Source organism: Emys orbicularis, chromosome 4 (assembly GCF_028017835.1).
Source record: "Emys orbicularis isolate rEmyOrb1 chromosome 4, rEmyOrb1.hap1, whole genome shotgun sequence".
NCBI lineage: Eukaryota > Metazoa > Chordata > Testudines > Emydidae > Emys > Emys orbicularis.
This window is the reverse complement of record NC_088686.1, coordinates 6,831,899-6,857,493: the sequence shown is the minus strand read 5'-3', so window position 1 is coordinate 6,857,493 and position 25,595 is coordinate 6,831,899. Positions and strand designations below refer to the sequence as shown.

General features: G+C 38.1%; 1 protein-coding gene across 1 annotated transcript; it reads left to right on the top strand.

The window, feature by feature from the left end:
* The first annotated feature begins 420 nt into the window (after window positions 1-420).
* On the top strand, window positions 421-25,595 carry POLE2 (DNA polymerase epsilon 2, accessory subunit). Its single transcript, XM_065403616.1, has 19 exons — window positions 421-488; window positions 3,220-3,320; window positions 4,523-4,598; window positions 6,154-6,231; window positions 7,393-7,486; window positions 9,486-9,560; window positions 10,769-10,852; window positions 12,487-12,543; window positions 12,977-13,025; window positions 13,872-13,944; window positions 15,294-15,466; window positions 17,501-17,590; window positions 17,781-17,835; window positions 19,476-19,535; window positions 19,633-19,710; window positions 20,254-20,362; window positions 22,782-22,958; window positions 23,198-23,265; window positions 24,949-25,595. Exons 1-19 carry the CDS (start codon window positions 421-423, stop codon window positions 24,965-24,967), a joined length of 1,584 nt encoding a protein of 527 aa, XP_065259688.1. The 3' UTR covers window positions 24,968-25,595.

The window sequence follows — 25,595 nt, the reverse complement described above, 5'->3', positions numbered from 1 at the left end:
TGCCTTAAAACTGCAATGAATTCAATATATTGATTCTGCTTTTTTGAGTTTTGAGGAGGAAAAAAAATGCTCCCCCTTCCCATGGCTCAATATCAGAGATGATGTGTAGGAATGCCCCCCCGAATAGGACCAAGGCCTGGGTCTGCTGCTACTGGGAACGGAGGCGATTGTAACAAAGATGCTGATGGCAGGGGATACAGGTCTCTGGCATGACCCTCCCAACAAGCACTGCCCTGCCCATCCGAGCTGACCAATGCCCGGCGCCTGCCCCAGCTGAGGGGAACTTAGAGCAAAGCTTGAGACCCGCTTGCCGACGTCCACGGGAGCCGTTGCGTCCGCCGCCCCGCCTCATTGGCAGGGGACAGGCCCGGCCCAGCCCCTAGAGGCGGGGCCGTCGCCCGGTGGCGCCAACTGTTCAAGATGGCTGCAGAGAAGCTGAGGAGCAAAGTGGGCTCTGCCTTCAAGATGCACGGTTTGCTGCTCCGAGCGTGAGTAGCCGGCCCGTTAGAGGCTCGGGGCCCGCTCTCCGCCCGCGGCCGGGCCCGGCTCGGCTCGGCGTGGCACAGAGCGAGCGTGGGGAGTGGCAGTCCCCCAGGGGGGAGAGGCGGGGACATGCAGCGCCCCCTTCCCGTGCCAGGGGGGCGGGGAGCGTCTGATAACAGCGACTCCGACCCCGTCCCAAGGCCACTCTGTTCCTCCTCCCGACCGTGGTAGCCCCAAGTGGGGAGAGCCTGGCCCGCCCGCGAGTGACCCACCGTCCTCCATCACCAGTGGGAGACACTGATACTCAGAACCATACTCCTCAGTGGTGTTCCCAGACCACGATAATGGGCCCATATAAAAATCTGGGAGGTGGAAAATACGTCCTTCCAGGCTAGAGACAGCAGCAGTTAGGCACTTTAACGTGTAATGTCTTTTCTGCCCAATAATGAGAATACTTGGTACAGATCTTATGGGCTTCAGCCCAGAGCTGCACAGGTATTTAGGCTCCTGACTTCCATTGAAATCAGTGGAAGTTAGGAGCCTAAGTACCTGTGAGGATCTGGGCCTTAATCTTGGTGTTATACTGGAACAGAAGTAAAACTCCTCCTGCTAGTGGTTGAAGGAATCCTTTGTCATTTTAAATACAGTCCTCAGTATGGAACCACTAGTCCAGCTATCACTCACCAGACGTGCTTGGGGTGCATAAGCTTTATACTATCTGGTGTCACTTCTGTTCCTGCAACCCAGCTGGCAGACTTTTATTTCTCTTGCACTTAGAAGTATTGTAAACAGAAATAATAGAGTACTTACTTGTGGCTTACTGAATAAAAGCCTTGAGAATAGGAGTAGGTTCATGCTACAGATTAGTGTTCATCATAAACTTTGTGTGTGAGATTTATGACCTATGATCTCCCTTTACATGAGTATAAAATGTATTAACTATGGTTTAAATCTCAAATAATTAGGCCCTACAAAGACTTAGGCAGATGCTTAGTTTGCACACTGTGAGTAGTCCCATGGGGTTCACAGTGCATAAAGTCATTCATGTACCTAATTTTTTTTCAGGATTAGGGCCTATGGTTGCAAAGGAAATGAGTTTATTTTCAAGTAGGTTCCTCATGGAAATTAACATGGCTGTGTAGAGCATTCTATGCATCTCAACACCATTGGTAGCCTGATCTGAGGGCAGGCCTAGGGTTAGTCTAGAAAGAATCTAAGGCTATGTCTACCCTATGCACCTTTTAGCGACACAGCTGTGCCACTACAGCCCTGCCGCTAAAAGGCGCGCAGTGTAGCCGCTGTTTGTCGGCAGGAGAGAGTTCTCCCGCCGTCAAAAAACTTCCACCTCCAATGAGCGGCGGTAGCTTTGTCAGCAGGAGAGCTCTCCCGCTGACAAAGTGCTTTTCACACGGGCGCTTTTTGTCTGCAAAACTTTTGTCGTTCAGGGTGTGTTTTTTCCCCCCACCCCTGAACAACAAAAGTTTTGTCGTTCAGGTTCCACTATAGACAAAGCCTAACAGGAGACTTACACCCAACCACTAATATCCTCGTTTCAGTGCTCAATTATTTACAATAATGTGGTTCTGTTGCTCATATTTGTTTGTCTAGAGAACTTATTACAATAGTGATTCTCTTTTCCTTTTGGCTTGGACAGGGGATTCAGTTATGCAGGGCATTACTTTTTTTTAAAAACATTTTTTAAATACAATTATTTTGGACAGTGTCCTACAGTTATTTCATTACTGAGATTTCTGAGGATTCTAAGTTCAGAGCTCCTGGGACCCAGGGGTTAAATGTTGTGAAATATTTTGAAGTTCATACTGTTGACAAAAATGGAATTTTTGATCAGCTGTTAGATGACATTAATCACAGAATTGCTTTTCTTTAAATACTGGCCTTTAGTATGAGTTTTAGGGAAGGACTGCAGATGAAAAAATCTTACTTTAAGTGGAATTATATATTGCTTTTTAAAATAGCTCTTATATTGATTCCCCCCCCCCTTTCTATTGCAAAATAATAGTTATACTGGCAGTGTGAGGCATCTGACAGCCCTGTCTATAGATACACATCTTAGAACTATGATTGTCAATTTTTTTTTTTTGTAAGAAGAGAGCTTCTATCCTTCCTTTTCAATACTTCCTTCAGATGAGTGGGAACTCCAGAACTGTGGGAACGAGTCAGTGGTATTTTGAATATAATAATTTGAGTTTCTGGTCCAAGTGGAAGGAATATTTTTCCCTGTGTTTTCTCTCCTTTCTTCCTTCATTCCCTTCCCTTTTATATGTCTGTCTTCTCTCCCTTTTATTTTTAACGTTTCCATGGATAGTATTCAGAGCATCATACTTCCACTGTGTCAAGATAATAAGCCTTCCCAAAGATGATGATGTCGCTAGGATAGATCAGACTTTGTGTTGCCTTCTCCTTAAAAGCCTACATAGTAGGGTAGGACATTAGATTGTTCAGTGAGCATCCTGCCTTTAGGATCTATTGAGATCACCAATGCCTGCTGCTTTATACTTAATTTTTCTATTCTTGGAGCTTTTTTAATTTCAGAGCATCTTTGATTTAGATGGGATCAGGATAATTATTTCTATGCTCTTTCTCGCTAATAACCACAAGCCTTATAGCAGTTGTGTGTGCACGTGCCAATATTATAATAGTGGCTATAAAGCATATAATTTATTTATTGAATATTAATTTCTTATCTTGGCTAACTTATTTTTTCATTCCAATTAGTGAAGCTAATAAATACCTTATTGAAGCTCTTCAGTCTGTCAATGAATTAGAGCTTGAAGATGTAATAGAAAACATCATTGATGCTGTTGAAAAACAGCCTTGTAAGTAACTTTTTTTTCTAAACCAATCCTGCCTTTATGTTATCTGTAAAAAGAAAAACCTACTGACAGCTCACTAAGGTGTTTGTTCTAGTCAAGCTGTTTGAACATAGATGCATGTTACATATATTTACTGTTGACTTCCTGTTTTGCTAAATATTAAGGTTTATCACTTCATCAAAAACCAATGTAATTTTGCCACTTCAGAAGTCTGGCAGCCCTGCTTCTCCTGACTGTCCCAGTAGTAGTGAAATTATTTAATTCCAGGTCATGGCTTCCATCTTGGATTTAGAACAAAAACTTTATCAATTTTAAAGCTTTGAAAACTAAATTTTAAATTTTCTTCATGTTTAAGTACTGCCTATGTATGTGCGTGTGTACATGTGTCTGTGCAATTGAAAATACAATTTTTAAACCTTTAAGCAGCCTCAGGGATTAATGCTGTCTGAAAAATCCTTTAGGAATTTTGTGCTTTCTTTGGGACCCAGTAAAACTATGCACTTTTTCCTACAAGGAAGGTACCACTCTTAAAGTGACAGCACTATCACTAGTGATAGAATTTAACTTCAAAAATATAAAAATATCTCAGTTGGACACAGTGAAGACTACAGTTTGTTGAATGCCCAGATTATGTGAACCTGTATAAAAAGCTTCTGAAACAATGAACCTGCAGTATATGAAACTTCTGTAGGCTATTCTGGCAGGCTGACAGGGACTAACTATAATGATCTTGTTCTAAATTCTGAGTGAATTAACTACAGATAACAGTATGAAGATTTGTGTAGAGATGTAGCTTTCTGGCAAATATATTTAATGAACTGCCTTTAGAAATTTGCCATAGAAAATTTAGGGTACCATATGTAACTTACTGAAAATATAATGATTTGTAAAGAATATTTAAGAGACACTGTGAAGGAGGATATTGAACCATTTTTGTAAAATATTTGAAACATACACCTCTACTCCAATATAACGCGACCCGATATAACACGGATTCGGATATAACGCGGTAAAGCATCGCTCCGGGGGGGGCTGCGTGCTCCGGTGGATCAAAGCAAGTTCGATATAATGCGGTTTCACCTATAACGCAGTAAGATTTTTTTGGCTCCCGAGGACAGCGTTATATCGGGGTAGAGGTGTATTTAATTTGATACTTGTCATTTTCCATAGGCTGTAATTTTAATCTTTTGAAATGTTCTTTTCAGTGTCATCTAATATGATTGAACGGGCCACAGTGGAAGCCGCAGTCCAGGAATGTAGCCAGTCATTAGATGAAACTATGTACGGTGATACACATTTATTTTTATTTTAAATTTATGGCTATATAGTGTGCATTCACTGATTTCTTCTTGGGGAATAAATGTCAGATGTTTTCTGCAATGCTAATAACACAGTAATTGCTCTGTGTTTTTTGTCTCCTGATATTTAATTTAAAACTGAGTAATATTCTTTCTTAGGAAATTTTCTTCCCAAGTATAGATCTGTAGGGATTGTGATATGATTCTAACATTCTGAAATTAAAATGCTATAGGTTTTTGTTATACATAGTATATATTGAATATCTACCAACAAAAATAGAAATAAACATTTTTGAGAATGAACTTTATTTTTGTGCATTTTCAGTTGAACTTTCTCTTTTCCATTATTACTCATCAAAATTATTTTTTTTGGCATTTCTTACAATATCTTTTGTTCTTGAAACATTTAATGATGCTCTTTTCTACTCAGTTTTGCTTTTACTAGACTGTTACTGAATTTTGAAAACTGTGACCCATTGTTGGGGCTGTTGAGAGTATTATGTGTGTTTGTGTGATACACACACATAGCTATAGATAATATGAAAGGATTTATTTAAAATTGTGTTTATTGGGATTGTAATACAAACTGACTAAAGCAGATAAATGATTAAGAAAGTCAATAAGGTGGTGTAACTCCATAGTTCCGAGATATGAGGGCATATCCCCATTTGACTTGGAATACTTTCTCTTTTGCCAGTTTATTAGAACTGTAACAACATAAGTAGTTTGTTTCACATACTTGCTCTTACATATTTAGGTCTCAATCCTGAAGAGAAATCTGTGTGGGTAGATCCTGGTGCAGAGTACCTCTGAAGTCAATAGAGCTCTGTGGACCAAAGAGTCTCCCTTCCTGTATCTCTTGAATTCTGTTGTGATAAACTCAAAGACAAAGCATCCGTCAGAGAGCCATGTTGTTCCATAACAAAGGCATTTTCTCCCTTAGGCAACCATGGATGTTTTCTGCCTGTAAGATTCAATACGTCCTGACATTACAAGTCAATGCTGTAATTTTTATCAACTCTGAAGCTGATACAATTATAATAAAAGGATTAAAAACTTAGATTAATTGTTGGAAGGGAATCAACAATAAATTCAGTGGCATACAACCCTTCCATGAAATGGTATGAAAAGTAGCATGCATATGTAGTAGCCACTTTTTAAAAATTATCTTAACCGTACCAAAACTATTTTATTTCAACTAGGTACCAGTGCATATTAATAAATAATCTTGACAAATTCTGTTTGAAAATTTTGGCAATTTTTGTTAATTAAAGACAGAAAGAAAAAGGAGCACACAATTTATTTTCTCTTTAATTTCCATTCAGAATTTAAAAACAATATTTTCTGTAAATAAGATGCAGATACAATGGTCAGTGGTCGGGGGAGGGGACTGGAAAGGAAAAGACTGAAAGAGTTAACAAAAGGGATGTGTTAACATTCTTTTACTCAAAACGAGGTTTCTGTGGAGCACTGAAGTTAGCTGTTTCCTTGGAATAGTTCTTTTCTCAAATAAAGCTTTAAATGTATTGTGGTTTCAGAGAACACATTTTCAATATTATCGGGGCCTTTGACGTTCCACGTTATGTTTATAATTCAGAAAGGAAGAAGTTTCTACCGTAAGTCTTTCCATTTCTTAAGTCTCAGCTGCTATTTTTCTGACATTACTAATTGTCCATGTATCAAAGCCTTTATTATTGTATAGTTAACATTGCCATCTACAAACTTTCACTCTTGGATTGTGTGCTGGTCTCAAGATGGATGATATGTGATTCAAGAGTGAATATGTTGTGGACACGCTGCCTTTAGAAAACTGATTATAACAAACTCTTTTTGAGAGAGGTTTTTTTGTTGTTAAATAGGGTTTACTTCTATACAAAATTAGTTGAACTCATTAGGTTACTCTGTTTTAAAGGTCATGGTAAATAATGGCAGGTAAATATATTTACAACTGGGCCATGGGTCAAGTCTTTCTCTTTCAGTAGCATGGAGTCAAAATAGGTAATCTTTGTTCTGTGATGATTGGTACAATATATGCAGTACTGCTGGTGATGATATTGGCCCTAAGTTGTATGTATTTGTCTATCAGTTTTTTGGTTTGAACATTTTGTTATATGCTATTTGATGAGGGACAGAAGAAGTCCATATAGCACTTAATCCATCCCCTTCGATGAGATGGCTTTCATGCCTCACAAAGTGTGTGTGTTTTTTTCCTATTTGTCTGATTTTGTAGTAAACTCTATAGACAAGTTGCTTATGTTGTAGCACACAGAAATCTATTCATAGCTAACTGATATGTGTGAAGGAATTTACACCTATTTTCCTTTAGAGTAGAATCCTTTCTTAACTTTTGTTCATGATTCTGCTGGCCTACTGAAAGCATCCTGCATGGTTGCTGTAGATTTTTAATTCTGAATCCCACTCTGTAGCTTCCAAGGTTGGCAGGAGCTGGGAGTTCTGTGAAGATGTGCTGCTAAGCCAGAACAAGGATAATATCTTTATTCATTTAAGAAACAGAGTTGTGTCCAGTGCTGCTCAGATGGAAAGATGTGACAAAGAAGTGCTGGTGTTAAAGGGGAGAAAATGAGTGCAATCTTCAGTGTATATATAAATAAATGGGATTCCTAGCAGAAAACTCCCTCACTGACCAAATAAAATATGCAATAGCATTGAAGACTTTGTAGCTTCCTACTTATATAGAGATTTAGATTAAAATATCATTGGGTCTTTGTTTTAAAAAAAATAAACAAATAAATAAATCATGACTAACTTTCTTCCAGTCTATCAATGACCAATCATCCTGCACCAAATTTATTTGGAACTGCCAGGGATAAAGCAGAGTTGTTTCGTGAACGCTACACCATCTTGCAGCAGGTGAGCGAAAGAAAGGTTTTGATTTGTTTAATGCTATCATCTCATGTTCTGAGAGAGACATATATGTATAGTAAGGCATTTATAGTGGAGCAGCTAGTATGAGCCACAGTTGTAAACTTATAAAATCAGGATGTTACAGGTTGAATTGACTATCCTATGAAATTATATGGCATTATGGATTCTGATGTGTTTTGGTATCTGTTACTGTGTTTGAAAGGTGATCTGTGAATAACATTAAGAATCACATACCAACTTTTGAACTATATGCTGAATGCACCAAACAGATTCTATCTTAGCCTTAAAATTTAAGGTCCACTGAAACTGTGGACTACAAGCTACTGCTTCAAGCGATGTTGCAGGCAGTGCTGCACTGGCAACATCACATGCATAATGGAAACTGCTAGAGTTTGGAGATGGCGGGGGGGAAGGTTTAGGGTGGGAAGTGGAGATGGAATTTGTTCCTTAATAAATTTATATTGTGCAGGTTTGGAAAGTAAGACTATTAATAGAAAAGCCTATGTACCTTATGGGTACAATAAAAACTTTGCAAACTAGTAGCATGCACCAAACTTTTCTCTGACTTTTTTTAATAGAAACCATTAAAAATTGAAATGTATTTTTGTGAGGGAGGAATGTGTGTGACTCTTTAATTCTCACGTAGGCTGGCTCCATGTTTCACTGAGTGTAATGTCATTAGTATAGTGTGGGCTGGGACTCTGGCAGGTTAAAAGACGAAAAACCCCATACTTTCTTTAATATTTGAGGCATTCTTGTTTGCCAAGATATTTTATTTAGTCATCTTTTAATTTACAAAATGTACTATTCCAGGCTCTGGCTTTCTTCCTTTGGATGGAGAATCTCCTCACAGCCATCCATATGTTTGTCATAGCCTGGTTAGATTTGTGCTATGCGCTCTATTGGGAGATACCCCTTAGAAGACCACTTGGAAGCTTTATTTGGTGCAGATGCAGCCATCTATCTGATTAGTAGAATTTGTTGATCTGAACACATGATCCCTGGGTTCCATGAAGTGTACTAGGTGCAATTCAAGGTGTAGGTTCTGATCTGTGAAGTTCCAGATCATGTGGAATCTGACTACCATAGATGCCTCCTCTTTTCCTATGCAATATCATGGTATCTGTGATAAACTGAGGCACTTCTTCTGAGAGCTTTAGATGTGCATTCCTGATTGCTGGAGGCAGGGCATTTTCAATAGAGGGGGCTTTGGTTATGTAACTCACTCTTTTTGGTTCTCCAGAAGGCTGGGATTTTTTAATCTTAAACTAGAGGTGCCAATCACATTTTGTTTTGGTCAGGGATTTATTAGCCTGTGGACCTTGTTGGGTTATTGCTTGCTGCACTATGCTGGGATGGTCTGGGGTTAGAGCAGTTTGAGTTGCCGATTGGAATTCAGTTTTATTTGTTGTTGCATTTATTTTTGGGTCAGGTGTTCAAGTGCCATGTTAGTGGGTGCATAAAAGCCATTAAAAGAAACAAATACCATTGTAAAGCTGAAAACTTTTCTTCATTCTCTTTGCCATTCACTTTTAAAGCATTGCCTGGTAAACGTAGGCCCCATCATTCAAAGATTAATGCAGGAGCTTAACTTTTTAGATTGTAAGCTCTTTAGGGCAGGGACTGCCTCTTTACTATATGTTTGTATACAGCATTTCGTACAATAGGTCCATCACTGGGACCTCTTCCCTGCCAAGGTACTAATGTTGTTATAAATAATATATAACAAGACATCTTGCATGTCTTTAAAAAGTTACCTCTCAAACTTCTGTTTTATTGCAGGTATTATTTATGCTTTATTATTTGGAAGTAAATTCTTGTTAAAAAATATTGTGGTTTCCAAATCACAAGATGTTGGCTGAAACTGAATAAGAGAATTTAAAAATAGCATTTCATATAGTGTGTATGTAGTGAGTCGACTTTTCCTTTTTTTGGGTGGTGGTGATCATTTTTAACCAGATCACATTAATCTCGGTTTTTCTAGAGGACTCATAGACATGAGTTGTTTACTCCTTCAGCGATTGGTGCTCATCCTGATGACAGCAGGAGTAAATTCCAGGTAAAAATATTAGTATTTTCTTGGGGTGGGGGAGAAGTGTATGCTCAGTGTGGTTTAATTCATTAATATTTCCCCACTTGATACCCAGGTGTTAATCCTGACTTTTGTACCCAATGAACATGAGATATTTGCTATTGTCTTAGTCTCTTTCTACTTCACAAAATCTTTGTATCTGGCTCAATTCAACATGAGGAGCAGGCTGCTCAAAAACAACTTTTAACTGGAAGAGAGGTCTGGATGAGGTGCATTGGCAGAGAACCTTCCCACACTGCTTCCATTAAGCTTGAGATATTTTCCCCATCCCTCACTTTCATAAGCACTAAATTCACAAATTTAGAGCTAATAAAGTCATCAGCCTACTACCAATAAGCTCGCTCTCTTTTTCTGTGGGTTGGGAGCTTCAGGTACCAAATTGTAGCCTTTCAGTTATCCACTGTCCTGACCCTTCCTTTTTCTCCATATCGAAAGCGCTGCAAGGGCTTTGAAAGAGCAAAATAAATAGATCTAAATTGAGTTGGAATAAATCCCTCTTAATTCTATACTAGTATATTACTTTCTTGACTGCTACGTCTCCCCCGTCACCAGGAGCATGCATAATGTGTATGCTGACACTAAGAAGGTTGCTTCTTCTGATTAGAGTATAATGCCAATCTGGCCCAACAAAATACGGTTTCTCGGTAGTGATATAGACTGCACCTTCCTTGCACAGGACTTTTGGTATCAGCTGTGTCACATTTCCAGAACTCTGGAGAATCAGGTGTTGTCTTGAGTTCTTCTAACCATGACTCTTAACTAAAAGCGACTGGTGTTACCAAATGACTCGTGGGCTAGCTCTGTGATTCAAATTCTGTTCTGCTGATAAATGTATGTTGCTATCATTGACAAAATTTATTCTAGGGCAGAAATTTGGCCCCATATGTTTAATTTTAATCCATTTGTAAATTAAACTTCTCATATTTTTGCCATTTTTGTTTCACCCACTGAACAATTTTAAGATAGTAGCCATTATTAACAACTTTTTCTCCCTAAACACTGGTGCATATGACACACAAATGTATCCTCAAGTTACCAGTAAAACTGAATCATATTATAACTAATTTATGTATACAAACTATAGCATGTACTATGCAGTACTTAACTTGCTTACTTAAGAACAGACTTATAGAAGGTGTAATTTAAATCTCACCTACTTCACTCTTTGATTCCAGCTTAAAACAATAGAAACTCTGTTGGGCAATACAGCTAAAGTTGGGGAAGTGATTGTTCTTGGGATGATAACACAGCTAAAAGAGGTAGGATACATTTTATTGTGGAGTCTTTTAGTTGTCATGCTTTCAGCAATACAATATTTTAAAAAATTATATGGCTTAAATATCTCAATTATGGCCTGATCCTGCTTCTATTTAAGTCGATGGCAAAACCCCCATTGACTTAAATGATGCAGGAAAAATCTTTTATACGGAATGCTTTCTTAGGAACAGTCAATAACTTACACATAAGGGTAACTGCATTTTTCTCTTCAAAGGACAGAATTTTGTAGCACTTCAACTTCCTGTAAATCTGGACTGTTAGGGTATGTCTACACTACAGGATTAATCCGAATTTATATAATTCGAATTTAGGAAACCGATTTTATAAATTCGAATGTATTCGGCCACACTAGGCACCATTAATTCGGTGGTGTGCGTCCAAGCTACCGTAGTAGCATCGATTTCCAGAGCGTTGCATTGTGGGTAGCCAATAACCTCTAATTGCCAATAACATCGAATTGCGGCCACACTAACCTTAATTCGGATTAACAATACCGATTTTGACGCTACTCCTCTCGTCGAGGAGGAGTACAGAAATCGAATTAAAGGGCTCTTTAATTCGAATTAAATGGCTTCGTTGTGTGGACGGGTCAAGCGTTAATTCGAATTAAAGCAGCTAAATCCGAATTAAAGTCGTAGTGTAGACCAGGCCTTAGTCAGACAGTTTCTAGAGAGTTCCAACTTCAACCACTGAAATCCTGAAATGTTATGTCTGAACTTGCCAGTGCATTTTTTATACCTCTTGCGATAAAGAAGGATATAAAAATCAAAACAACTTCTGCAGATAAAATATTTTACAATTTCATCCTTTATCAGATGATTGTTTTTAATTCTCTAAGGTTGCAATGTTTGAAATAAAAACATTTGCTTAAGTCATTGCTAGATTCATAAACTAGAAGCATTTTTTGCAATATGGTATGTTTCAAGTATCTAGGAAAGGTAAAACGACATAGTCTCTAAATTTAAACATCTGACATGATTTTTCTTGAATAAGTGTATCAAATGCTTTCCCTTTATATGTCCTGAAACTTGTTAAAAATCAAGATTGAAGCCAAAAATATGCAGTGTGCCTAATGATAATCTGGTTCCGTCACTGATGTAAGTTGTTGGCTAAAATCAGAGGTGGTTAGGTTGAGGGTTGGTTTTGGAAATTGGTTTGTTTGGCATGGACTAGCACAATGAAAATCTTTGTTTTTGTTATGAAGAATCCAGCAATAGGTTCTGTTGGTGCCTGAGTAATCCGTTTTGTGAGAATGGTTTGGGAGTTTGTGTGAGATCTCCTTTGGCCAACATTCTAGCAAAGGGTGATTGCCATTGGAGTCATGAATTCTCTGAACCAGTGTCTAAGAATAAGTAGGTGCCTAACAAATATAGGAAAAAGGGTTAACCCATTTTCCCATAATGTCTTCCCCAGTATGCAGCCACATGCAGCACTTGCTGAAGATGGGGAAATGAGATGCTTTTACCCTGTTATCAGCTCTGATTTGGGGGTCAAAAGGGTCCCTGATAATAGTGTGGACTCTTTGCTTCTCTCTGGAGTGTGATAGCATAATCTCCATTGATCAAGAGGTATACATTGTTTTGATATGCTTTTTTTTTTTAATTTTACTTTTTAGGGGAAATTTTTCTTGGAAGATCCTACAGGAGTTGTTCAGCTAGACCTTAGTAAAGCAATATCCTTTCTATGCAACTTAGGGATTTAAGAGGTTTTCAGAAAAATTACTGTAAAACTGTATCATTTCACACTTTAAAAAGGCGAACAATTACATTTTAAAAGTACACATACACAACTGCAGTCCTCCACTTTTTTCCATGATAATAACTGAGTTTGCCTCAGCTCAAAGACATAAAAAGGGGTTGTTGTAATAGAGTTGGGCTTGTTGCAGTGGGGTTTGTATTCTGCCTCTTGGAAACCTGTCTGGAGTTAGGGGATGTTCCTGTTCACATGCTATCCATGCAGCCAACTACCAGGTTGATCACCTTACTCTCATTCAGCATGTAATGCATTTCACTGCCCCCAACCAGCCTTACTCTACACCACCTGTAAAATAGATTTTCTTTCAGTATCCCCATCTAACAAGAACATTGTCCTTAACAGCTTTGCACCAGTTCCACAGTGGCTTATATACTGAGTCATGCTTTGTTTTGGCAGAAGGTAAAACAAAAATTTTTTGCTAACTTTTAAAATATTATCCTTTCTCTTCGGACCATTATTATAACAATATACTCTCTTGAGGTGGATAAAGAAGCCAATGATTTAAGTCAGTATTTATGCTAATGAGGTTTGTCTGTGAACTGAGAGGGTGATTGAAACTCTTGCCCCTGAGCTTGGATCTTTCACAGCCAATCGCTGTCTTATGGGGTTCAACCCCGAGAGGTTCTGAGTACTCTTTTTCCAGTGAAATCAGTGGGACCCAACAGTGCTTAGCACCTCTCAAGACTGGATGTTCAGTTTGTGTGGAGAGGATGTGCATGAAGAAAAAATGAATTAAACTGGGGAAAGAAAATAGTGGCAACGTCGGTGTGGACTAGAAAATAATTTAATGAGGCAAATACAGTATTTTCATATTGCAAAATGCTTTATCTTGTTAGTAATGCCCTAATCCTGCAAACACTGTGGTGGGACTACACACAGTAGTAAATTTGAGCACGTGTGTCTAAGTGCAGAATTGGGGCTTTTGGTGTCTATGTTGGCATAAATTCAGGTGGACAACTTTTCTTATTGGTAGCACTTTACTTTATAAAACATAAATAATTTCAACATGCATAATATAATCTACATAATATCAACAATTTCTTATTTTATGATATATAATGTTTTAAAGATTTCATAATTAACTAAATGGAAAATAAATAAGAAAGGGTGGAAGTAGTGTCATTTTCATATTTTTGAGCTTTTGCTTTTTATTAAATTGAAACAATGTTAGTATAAAATACAGTGTTAAAGATATGTTCAATTTACTAAAATGTATTTCTGTGGGGCGGGGATTAAACTTCCTAGGCTGGTATGAGGATCAAGTATTTCATGTGAATGCTTTTGGATTTCCACCTACTGAGCCTTCTGCTACCACTAGGTATAAAAATGACTTTTAATTACTTCATTCTGACTTCTCATATTTTGTTATACCTTTCAAAGTACTGCTATTGTTTGTTATTTGTAGAACATCAACGGTGTGCTTTCCTTTCTTTCTTAAAAATGTTGCATTGACTTTTATATCTTGCTGGTCCATTTGAGCCTGATCCAAGCGCCATTGTGTCAGTGGAAAGAGTCCCAGTGGTTAAGGGGCTTTGGATCGGGCCTTTTGTGCATTAATATTGATAATGATATAAGCCCTTGCTAGATAGAGATTGGGAAACTACTGCATGGGAATGAGGAAATGGGATGCAAGGATTGCTCTGAGGATGAATGTGAAAGAGAACCCAGGACCAAGACACCAATGAGAACGTGTTAAAGTTTAGCAAGTCAAAGCCCAAGCTTAATGTCTGGATGACTGCCTTTTCTGTCTTCACCCTTTGATTTCCCCCCCATATAGATACTGAATGTCATCTTGTCTAATTTTCAATTAGCAAAGATTTTTCATAATAAAAGTTTATATTAATCAGGAAAATGGGTCATAGCCAGAAGCCAAAAATGATTTGGGAAGAAGAAGGGGTTAACCAGAGACTTCAGGCAGAAACTCCACCAAGTAGAGGCAGAAGCAGCCAAACCAGGGACTGCTGCACAGTAGGAGGGAGTGGAGGGGGAAGTAAGGGGTAAAATGGCAATCAGCTGGGGCCACCCTTTCCCCCAGCAGCCTTCTGAATCCAGAACTGTGCAGTGTAGAACCCCCCTACTCTGGCAGGCATTAGGTCTCAGGATCCAGGTGGTGCCCCCATGTGGACTGCAAGAGGAGCCAGCTAGAGATTCAAGCTGGCAGGGGTGGAAGAAGCCAAAGCAGAGACCTTTTAGATCTCTGGACATTCAAAGAACTTTCTACAGTTTGACGGTACTTTCTCTGCCCTGTGCTGATTAGCTCTTTGCTCCGACCCTTCCATTCCCCCGACTCCTCCTTCACAGTCTCTTCACTCCACACCTGCCCATTATCCTCTTCTCCCCTTCCCATTTCTTTCTATTTAGCTGATCCCCTCCTAAGGTAAACTCACCCAAAATAAATAAATTTATTTAATTAAATTGTGGAACCAAGATGCTGTTTGCTGCTACCACATTGTTCACTCTGCTCGTATGTTCTACCCCTTTCCCGTCCTGTGTCTGCCTGCTATATTTAGATTGTAAGCTCTTAAGGCCAGGGACCATCTACTACTCTGTACAATGCCTACCACAGTGGGGTCCCACTCTTGAGTGGCCCTTAATTACTACGGCAGTAAACATGTTAAAATAAATAAAAACCTGAAGAATGACAAAATATTGTTTTTAATTATGTAGGGCATATTTTGGGAACATAAACTTTTTTGGAGGGCCTTCTTCAACTTCAGTAAAAGCTTCTGCAAAACTGAAACAACTGGAGGATGAAAATGAAGATGCCATGTTTGTTTTTGTTTCTGATGTTTGGCTGGACCAAGTGGAAGTGTTAGAAAAGCTTCACACTATGTTTTCAGGTACGTGCAGTGTTGTTTGCTTTTTTAGCTGACCCTTATGTTGAAGAATGTTTCAGCAGTTTGGTTTGGCTTTATGACTTTAAATAGGTTCTTTTGCCAAAAAAGGAGTTGTGGTGTTTTTTCGTCAAGTTGTGATATGACAACTAATCTGTCACTGTTAAGCAGATGCTGAGAAAAGCTGGGGCAGCAGCATAATAGTCACTAGCCACATGCCACTGTCAACATGAACACATGACTGGATAACCTTACATTTTTAGAGAGAGTTACGTAGAACCCTGCCAAATCTATACCCAGTTCTGATGAAAAGTCGATCTTTCTTTAAGTGGTTGCAGCTCTGCTTCATGGCTTGTATTATTTTTCTTATTTGGACCCCTCTCTAACAGTTTTTAAAATTGATCTGCATTGTGTTTTTGCAAAAAGTTGTGAGCTCAGAGAGTTCTCTATATTTCCTTTAGTAACAATATTATTTTGAGTTGTAGACATGTTATGTGATGTGACAAGAATGTTTGCCTTGTTTCTTCCTTGGCCTTTTTTTTTTTTTTTTTTAAGAAACCTTTTCCTTTATGGAATCTAATACTGCCTCTTGTGCCCTTGCTGGTTTTAGCAGTAAGAACATGCTATGATTTATTCTTAAAATATGCACTGTTTCTTCTTTCCCCCCCCGCCCCCACACACACATCATTACATTAGTAGTGTTGACAGGTCTTGTATAGCAAATGTCTGAGTGATCCATGAGTTGCCTCTTGGTGTTCCAAAATACTTTTGGAACAAAATGTATTCTCTGCCTTGGATAGAATGCAAATGTTTGGAGGTGGAAAAAACAAAATCATAGGTGGGAAATTACTGTTAATTTATTGATAATTGGAGACAAATTATCAAACTCTATCCTAGTATCAGACATTATGGAAACCAATTAAGTCACTTCTTGTCAACATTTGTCAAAATAATTAAACTGGTGTAAGACTGCATATGATAAAGTAATAAAGGGATCTTGATCAGTTAAGTATCCTACTTTTTAGGATGCATGTAATAGATTTACTATTTCAAAAATTAGGTCAAATAAGAGTTTTATTTATAGATAAATAAATATGGCATACTTTTTAAAAACATACAGTAATATTTGGGAGAAATGTCAGAATAGAGACATTGGTTAGGAGTTAAATTTTTCTTGACATAAAACCTTTTGTTAGATGCTTCATTTATCAATTGAATTTTAAGCCAGTGGAACAAAACTTGAGCCTGGAATAGAATAATTTAAAAAATTGGGATGTAAATTAGAGATATATAAGAAAGCCTCAGTACTTGTTCTTGTTAATTTTTATTGGTAATTTGGTTTATTTTGGTTATTTTAATTTGTTGGATTACTTACTAGTATTTTGTGTTATCAGGTTGCTGTTTCTTTTTGTGATTTGTTGAATTTAAAATATTTGTCAGAGAGACTTAGACTGTTTAGAGAGGTACCTCTAATTAACAATCTAAAGAAAGAATAAGTACACTGTAGTATGTTGGAATTACCTTTTAGTGGAGAGAGAGAGAGGCGTGTGTTCGCGCACTCAAACTTTGGAACATATATATACACACATCTTACAGATACTGTAAGCGTATCTGTCCTTTTTACTATTGTAAAGGGAAAGTAGGCATTTTTAAAATTAGTGTATTTATTTTGAATAAATCTGGTGTGATTTGATTGCTTTTGTGTAGAAATACTAACTATTGGCCTAATCTGCTCCTACTGAAGTCTGGAGCTGGAGCCAGACCCTGTGTTGTTGTTGCTGCAGAGAACAGAGGATTCCCTGTAAATGAGGTGGTGCATCTCAATCCCGTTCCCCTCTAAATAGTTATAAATAAATAAGCAAGCTGTCTCCTAAATTCCTGCTTTAAAATAATTGCTTGGCCACGTTAACAGTGATAAAGCTGGAAGCACTGCCCCAGCTTCTGATCCTAATGAAACAGACTGGAGGGTGAACTGTTCATCAGTGAAGAATACTAAAGTACAAAGTAATACTGAGTGTAATGTCCATGTATCTTTCCCAGGTTACTCCTCTGTGCCTCCAACTTGCTTTTTCTTTTGTGGAAATTTTTCATCTGCACCATATGGAAAAAATCAAATTCAATCCCTAAAAGGTATGAAAGTCTTTGTAGTCGGATATTTATTGTACATTAAATGGGCAACAAATATTGATTAAAATATATACTTTTTCACTTGTATTACATTTTGAATGTTTTAGGAGAGACTGTATTTTAGACATATTAAAACGTGTCCAAACAGATAGTGTCATAAGAAATCCTTAAATGCATTTTTTTCTGACTTCAGATTCCCTCAAGGCTCTTGCTGACATAATATGTGAATACCCCAGCATTCATAAAAGGTATGTATCAAAATGCTACATAATGGTAATGTTATGTTTATTATGTGAAAAAGTTAACAGAATAGTTGTGCTAATGACTTTTAAATACTTCCATAATTACTATGGGTCAGCTATGATTGTGTAGCTGTTCACAGTACCATGCCACAGTGTTGAAACAAGGTCATATTACATCCGATGGTCCAGGGACATCTACATCGAGCACATCACCGGCCACCGACAGTACCAGGAGCTGTGAGCCAGAGTGACATCGTTCTCCCATTACAAGAAAGGGACTAAGTGACCTTCTCCGTTGGATCATATGAACTGGAACCATAAACTCCCTGAACATTAAATCTCACCAAATGATGGTCAATCCATCCTCATCATCATATCCACTCATTATTATCCACACCCGAACATAGCCACTTTATGAACTTCATACCCTCATATCTCAATGTCTGTACTTTGATCCATCAACCTTTTACCCCCAATCGGGGATATTGCAGATTATGTATTCCTCATGCCACCTTATCTTAAACCAAACTTTGCACCCCCAATAATCTGTATGTTATTCCCTGATAACCAGAAACTTCTATGCTCAAACTCTGTTCACTATTTTTTTTAACATCATCTTAATAAAAATTTTATTTTGGGAGGTGTGTAAGGTTTGGATCCAGCCTGTGATAGCTCTGTAATGTGAGCTAGTTTGTTGAACAAAGGTTAGACCAATTCTCCAGCTCTGGAACTGTTTTCATGTATACTAGTTATAGCCCCTGATCTTGCCAGAGTGATATTCAGGTGACCTTCTGTGCCTGCCTGGTGCCCAGTGGGGGGTCTGCCCATGCAAAGCTTGCTGCACGATCAGGGCCTAAGTTGGATTTTATAAATTCAAATGTAAGATCTTACACTGCTGGAAGCAACTGCAGGCCTTCAAGCTGTGCAAGCCCCAGAAAGCTTCATCAGAAATATTGGCTTGATACAGACCCACTTCCTTTCCTCCTCTCCCCCAAACAGCTTTCCACAGCCATTATTTTAGGAGCAATGTAGTAGAAGGCAAGCTCCTGTAAATGATCTCCCTACACTTGGTTGTTCCTGTTTCTCTGGTCTTTCAAAGCCTCCTTCCATGGCTGTGGGGCTGACGCTCCCCACAAAACCCTCTTTAAAACTCATCTTTGCTGTGATGCCTACAAAAAACTTGACAGTGGTTAGGCCATTGCTTTGCTGACACCATTGCCAATCATGCTGACCCATATTCTCGTTGTTTCCTTGTGCTCACTTGTCTGTTTGTTCATCTGTTGTTTCATCTTATACTTCGACGTAAGCTCTTTGAGCACGGATTCGTTTTGTTTTGTGTTTGTACAGCACCTAACACAATGGGGCCCTGGTCTGTGACTATGGTCATACAAATAAATAATACTACTACATGGATTTGAGGGTATGGAGGGCAAGGCAGGGATAGCCAAGCTCATCCTCTCCATCTTCTGATGCTCTGAATTTGTAATAACAGCACTCAATTTACTGGAGCTGGTCCCCAAAGTGGGTACCCATAGAGTAACATTACTTAAGCGTCTGTGTAGTTTGATTAATAATATGTAGCTTAAATTTAGATAATTGCAGTTATGACTATATTAAACATAAGTTATGCATTAAATTGTTTATAGCAGTCGATTTGTGTTTGTTCCTGGTCCTGAAGATCCTGGTCCTGGTCCAATTTTGCCAAGGCAAGTTTGCTACATGGTTTTTCTAATTTTAAGAACTTTCTAGTACAATATTGCTAAAGAGCATACAAATCTTCTGCAATGTTACTCTTTGTTGTAGGCCACCACTAGCCGAAAACATCACTAGTGAATTCAGACAGCAGGTGCCATTTTCAGTTTTCACTACAAATCCTTGCAGGTAAATGTGTGACTTTTATAGTAACTAGAGAATGCCAAACACTTATTGCTATTTTTCATATTGTTTTAATGAGTGACCAGTTTGTGTGTAGAAGTAACATTCTTAAAATGTGTGATAGCTACAATAAATATATTAGAGGGAAATTAGTTTTAAACATTAGCAGTAAAAGGTACATTTTACCTTGAAACCTTTTCTACTTGTTATTTATTGAGGAATAAAGAAGTCTATGTATCCTTTAAAATTAGTATCTATACATAGTGTGCAATTATCTTGTATTCTTCCCTCACCTAAAAGTTCAGTTGCAGAAATATAAACAAAGACAGCTCAGATCCAATGTGTTTACTTTTCTATATTTGAAAGGAAGGGAGATGTGATGTCAGGATTTGGAGAAAGTGGTTTTAATTGCAATTTATCTTTAATTTTTGTAGGTATAAACAATAGGGAAGAGATTGACATTGAAATATTTTTCCAGGCTTTCTTAACATGTATTACTTCATTCCAATGCCAGGAAAATTAAAATTTCATTCAGTATTTTCTATTCAGGGTTCAATACTGCACACAAGAAATCATCATCTTTCGTGAAGACTTAGTAAATAAAATGTGCAGAAATTGCGTCCGCTTTCCAAGCACCAACTTGGATATTCCTAACCATGTAAGTTAAGAGTATGCTGTAGCCTTTTATTCTATTCAATGTTAATTATCCCTCAGTGGGTTCAGCTCTGCGGCTCAAATTCCACAGAGTCACCTCTGTTAGTTCTAGAATTAGAGTTCATAGGAACACATGAAACCATAGGCAAATAACAACAAGAGCATCTATCTTTTAGTAGTTTTATTAAAGTTACCAACAAAGCTGTAAACGTCACAACATATACAGTTCCTATAGACGCGTATAATGAACTAGTTATACCTACAGACATACTCGCATCCTCCTAGATGGTATTAGAGTCTGATGGCCCTCTCATGGATTGGACTATCAATACAAGAGTGGTTCCTGCTGGAGTTTCCCATAGGAAGCCCAATTTTCCTGCTCTGGGCACCCCTTTTATACTGAGAGTCTGTCTATACCAGGGGTTCTCAAACTGGGGGTCGGGACCCCTCAGGGGGTTGAGGTTATTATATGGGGGGTCATGAGCTGTCAGCCTGCAGCCCAAACCCTGCTTTGCATTCAGCATTTACAATGGTGTTAAATACATAAAGTGTTTTTAATTTATAAGGGGGGGTCGCACTTAGAGGCTTGATATGTGAAAGGGGTCACTAGTACAAAAGTTTGAGAACCACTGATCTATACCCACATTCTGCGTATGTCCATAAAAGTGTCAACCCTCTCTTTCTTATTGATTTGTGTCCCCTGGAAACACAAGGGACCCCAAATTCTATAGGCTGGGTAGGTTCTTGTCAACATTGACGTACCACCTTTGTCTGCGGTTAGGGCACGTGTTAAGAAGCAATATTTGTTGTTTCAGCATTTTATTATTTAATTTTAATCTTCCCAGCTGTACTTTCGCAATGTTACTGATTAATCCCTCTTTCCCATCATCTCTTGAGTTATTTCTCAGTCATTGTCTTGCGCAATAATTTCTTGTCTCCAAAGCCTAAAATAGCTAAGCTAAAGTCTTGCAGGCTTCGGCCTACAGGTCTTGCATTTCAGCTTGTCTTACTCATGTCTAATACTTGGTTCCTCTAAATACTGATTAATCTTATACTTTTATCATCCTACAAATCAACTCTAATTAACATATAATGAATATATATCATATAACATACTGATTATCGCATCACATGATATATGAATACTAAAAATAATCATTGGCTACAATGCCCAACATTTCTTGTTAAGTTCTCCTTGATTTACAGTGTTTTATACAAGATTTATGTACCTTTTAGTTCCATATCACTGACCTCAGTATAACAAAACCTCATAATAGTCAGAATGTTTGATGACCGAGGACAGTATTGTAAAAAGAGTTCAGTGCGTATGTTACTACTTCAGAAGCAAGTTCTATAGTAAAATAACTGAAGATCTAACACAAACTGGCAGCATTCAGAGTTCTTTGAGTCCTTGTCTCTCTGGATCCCATTGCTGGGGTCCAGGCACCTATGTGCACAAGTTTGGAACTTTCTAGCAGCTAGTGTTCTGGGTGTGTATGTTGCCAGTAATAGCCATTGTGCCAAGAAATTCTGACTTCTTAATGAAAGGTTTAGCACAATATATCCTGTTGTGCCTTGATATTCCAGGGGTCAGAATGGTGGCTGAGTTTATATAGTTTTGTTTGTGGGTACCCAAGGCTTGCACAACTTGGCACGTATTTGTCTCTGAGGTTTCCTTCCCTTACTGGATCACACAACAGTGGAGCCTTTTTGTGTCAAGAGCAACCCAGTCAAAAACAAAATTTAGAAATCTTCATTGTGTGTGCATGCATGCCACAAATCTTTACTTTCTATATTAATGACAAAAACACCTTTCTCCCTCCTATTGTATTTGTCAGCAAGGATGCTTTCTGCATGACTCCACAGCATTTTCCCTCTGAGAGCTGCATTGCGTTGTACCCATAGTGCCCTCCTCCTTTTCAGTCTGCGGCATTAAAGCAATTTAATGGGCGGGGAAAACCTTGCCATCATATTGACTTTATGGCATATTCAGGTCTTCATTAATATCAGTGGAACCATAGAGTCACATGTATGTAATGTTTCCATTAACAGTGGTTGGTGGTTCTTCAAACACAGTATGATCCATGGAATAATTCTGATTTGACTATATATATGTGTCTATTAATCTTACTGTTCATTACTTGAGATTGTAACTGAGACCTCACACTTAGTTGTTATGGAGTTGTGGTGCAGAAGGATTAGGATTTCTAGTGAGACATAAGCAGAAATAGATGCTCTTTTCACAAACACATGTGCCTTTCTTCAAGTGTCACTGATTAATAAACAAGAGAGGAGAAATACATGAAAACTATAAGCATCTCTGAGTTGCTTTTAAGATGGAGAATTGGTAACTAATTATGGCAAACATGAATTTTGGTTGATTGAACATTTCATTTTGATTTTCTTTTCTTTTTGTCTTGCAGTTTGTAAAGACTATATTATCACAAGGACATCTGACTCCACTTCCACTTTTTGTCAGCCCTGTATTTTGGGCATATGATTACACCTTGAGAGTGTACCCTGTGCCAGATCTGATCGTCACTGCAGATAAATATGATCCTTTCACCGTTACTAATACTGACTGCCTTTGCATAAATCCTGTAAGATTTTCTTTATGCTTTACCAAAATAAGGACTGTACATCGCCAATAAGCAGAGAATTGTATGATATCTTTAAAATTGAATTTATTCAATGAAATTATTTTAAGTATTCTTAGTAGGCCAAATATAGCAGGGAAACTATTGTATGGTTAACAGACAAAAAGAAAGCAGTTACACTTTGTTCTTTGCACAATAACAGTACAAATGCTGACACAAGTTTGGTGTATTTTTCATTATAGGGTTCTTTTCCAAGAAGTGGATTTTCATTCAAAGTGTTCTATCCCTCCAACAAAACAGTAGAAGACAGGTAAATAGCTTCAGGACCTGATGTTATTAACAAATGATTAACAACCACTTTCTGCTTGCTTTCTTCTCAGAATGAACAGGAATATTTAATGATATAGACAAAAGAACATAATCTCTGGTTACCCCACAGGGGTCTACTTGTACCCATACATAGCGTTCTTGGGGACAGTGAAGCGAAGGCCAGATTTTGTCTTCAGAAACAAACATGCAGCTCCCATTGAAGCTAATGGGAGTGAAGTACACAAACCTCAGGGCAGGAACAGGCCATTTTCCACTAACATGAATTTGTATTTGCTTATTTATTTTTTAAATGCAACAATATCTTAACAGTAGCTGGACGCAAATCAAATGTTCCAATAACTAACACATAATTTTTTACTTATACTTTATACATAAATACACCTCTACCTCGATATAACGCTGTCCTCGGGAGCCAAAAAATCTTACCGCGTTATAGGTGAAACCGCATTATATCGGACTTGCTTTGATCCACCGGAGAGCGCAGCCCTGCTCCCCCGGAGCACTGCTTTATATCCGAATTTGTGTTATATCGGGTCGCGTTATATTGGGGTAGACGTGTATATGTGTATTCAGGGTCCTGAATCCCTACAAAACAAACCATAAATTTGCAAATTATAGTAAAAATTTAGGTGATAAAATAGTAAAATCAGTAAGTTTAACACACAAAAAAAGTACCTTATACTTTTCAGTACCTCAAGCCCAATGGCGATGCTGAAAGTAAGTAATTAACTTATGGAGGTTAGGGTTGCCAACTTTCTAATTTCTGAAAACCAGACACTACCGCAGGGGTGCCGGAACCTCCCCCTGTCCTGCCTCTTCTCCCATGCCCAACCCCCTGCTCTCCCCCCTCATCATCCCTCAATCCTCTGCCCCCACCTGGGCTCCCTCTGCTCCTGCGCTGGCAGAGAACTGCAGCCCCTGATGGGGAGCCTGCCTGCCCACGAGATGCAGGTAGGAGTCCGCCCTGGTTGAGCAGGGTCTGGCGCAGGTTGATGACCGGGTGCTCCTCGCTCTCTCTCTCTCTCTCTCTCCCCCCCCCCCCCCAATAACTGGACTTTTGGTGTCCAATCAAGACACTACACGTCCCCTTTCGACTGGATTTTCTGGTTAAAAAAACGGACATCTGGCAACCTCAGTGGAGGTGGTGCTGTATTGTGCCTAGATCTAGTCAACAAGTGGTTGTGGGTTAGTTTTAGATTTCCAGTATTTTACACCTGTAAACTTCATCTGGTCCAGACAGTGATTGGAAAAAAGGCCAGTCAGAATGTACTGGAAAGAGAAAGCTTCGTATAGTAGGTTTACTGTTGTGATGAGATCTGCTTCATTTTGAATCAATTACAATAGAAGCTTAGGAGAAATGTGAAAAATATTTCTTGTATTAGATAGAGCTCTGTGATTCAGTTAATAAGTCTGTCTAGATTTTTTTTTTTTTTTAAATGGCTGGTATAAACCCTTAAAAATACGGGAGTCTATAATAGAAATGTTCAGACAACTTTGACCAGAATGTAGAAAATACCCCACTAAAAGGCAGTAAATCTGTTCAAATATTTGAGACTTTATTAAACCTTTCAGGTATGAAAGAGCATAATGATAGTAAGTGAATTAGTTTCAAGAAACAATGATGCATGTTATAAAAACTAAATATTGTTTTTAATATTTTCAGCAAACTTCAAGATCTCTGAATTTCTGAAAGACTGCATGAAGAAGTCAAATATTCTGTTCCAACATATTGCAGAACTAATTTTAGATTGTTTCATATGGTTATGGATTTATTTTATTGTGTGTTAGATTATTCATATTTAAATGTCAATGCAAAAGACTGAAATTTTGTAAATAAATTTTACAGGAAAAAAATGTCAGTGTTAGTTTCTTAGAAGAATGAAGGATTCATAATATACTGTGTGTTTGAGTTAACCTGCAAGATCGAAAACTAGAAGTGGGGATGCAATTAAAACAGATACTCAAACTGGATATATTTTATATTTAAACATTAAGTACGTATTCAAAATTGTGTGCCTCTTCCGAGAATTTTGTTTTTTAACCTTGTGCTAGTCTTTTTTAAGTCAGGATTTACTTCTGACACACAGATATAGAAGACCTCTTTCTTGAGCAGTTTTGTATGATTTATTCTACACTTGATTTGACAGTTTAAAAATAAGTATGTGCCTTAAATATTTGCTTAGTCTCCTTTGAAACCAGCACAGAGTAGCCTGCACCTTGTCTTGGCTATATTGCCGTGTTTGATGAAATCCAGTGAAATACCAGTGAGGGGAAAAAGTACTGGCAATCAAAGGCTTCCTTTGGCATACA

Bases quoted from the DNA above. Each gene is read 5' to 3' on its own strand.
- POLE2 (XM_065403616.1), top strand. From the start codon at position 421: ATGGCTGCAGAGAAGCTGAGGAGCAAAGTGGGCTCTGCCTTCAAGATG. The intron at 4,599-6,153 runs GTACGGTGATAC...TTGTGGTTTCAG, and splicing joins CAGTCATTAGATGAAACTAT to AGAACACATTTTCAATATTA. The intron at 20,363-22,781 runs GTAAGTTAAGAG...TTTGTCTTGCAG, and splicing joins ACTTGGATATTCCTAACCAT to TTTGTAAAGACTATATTATC.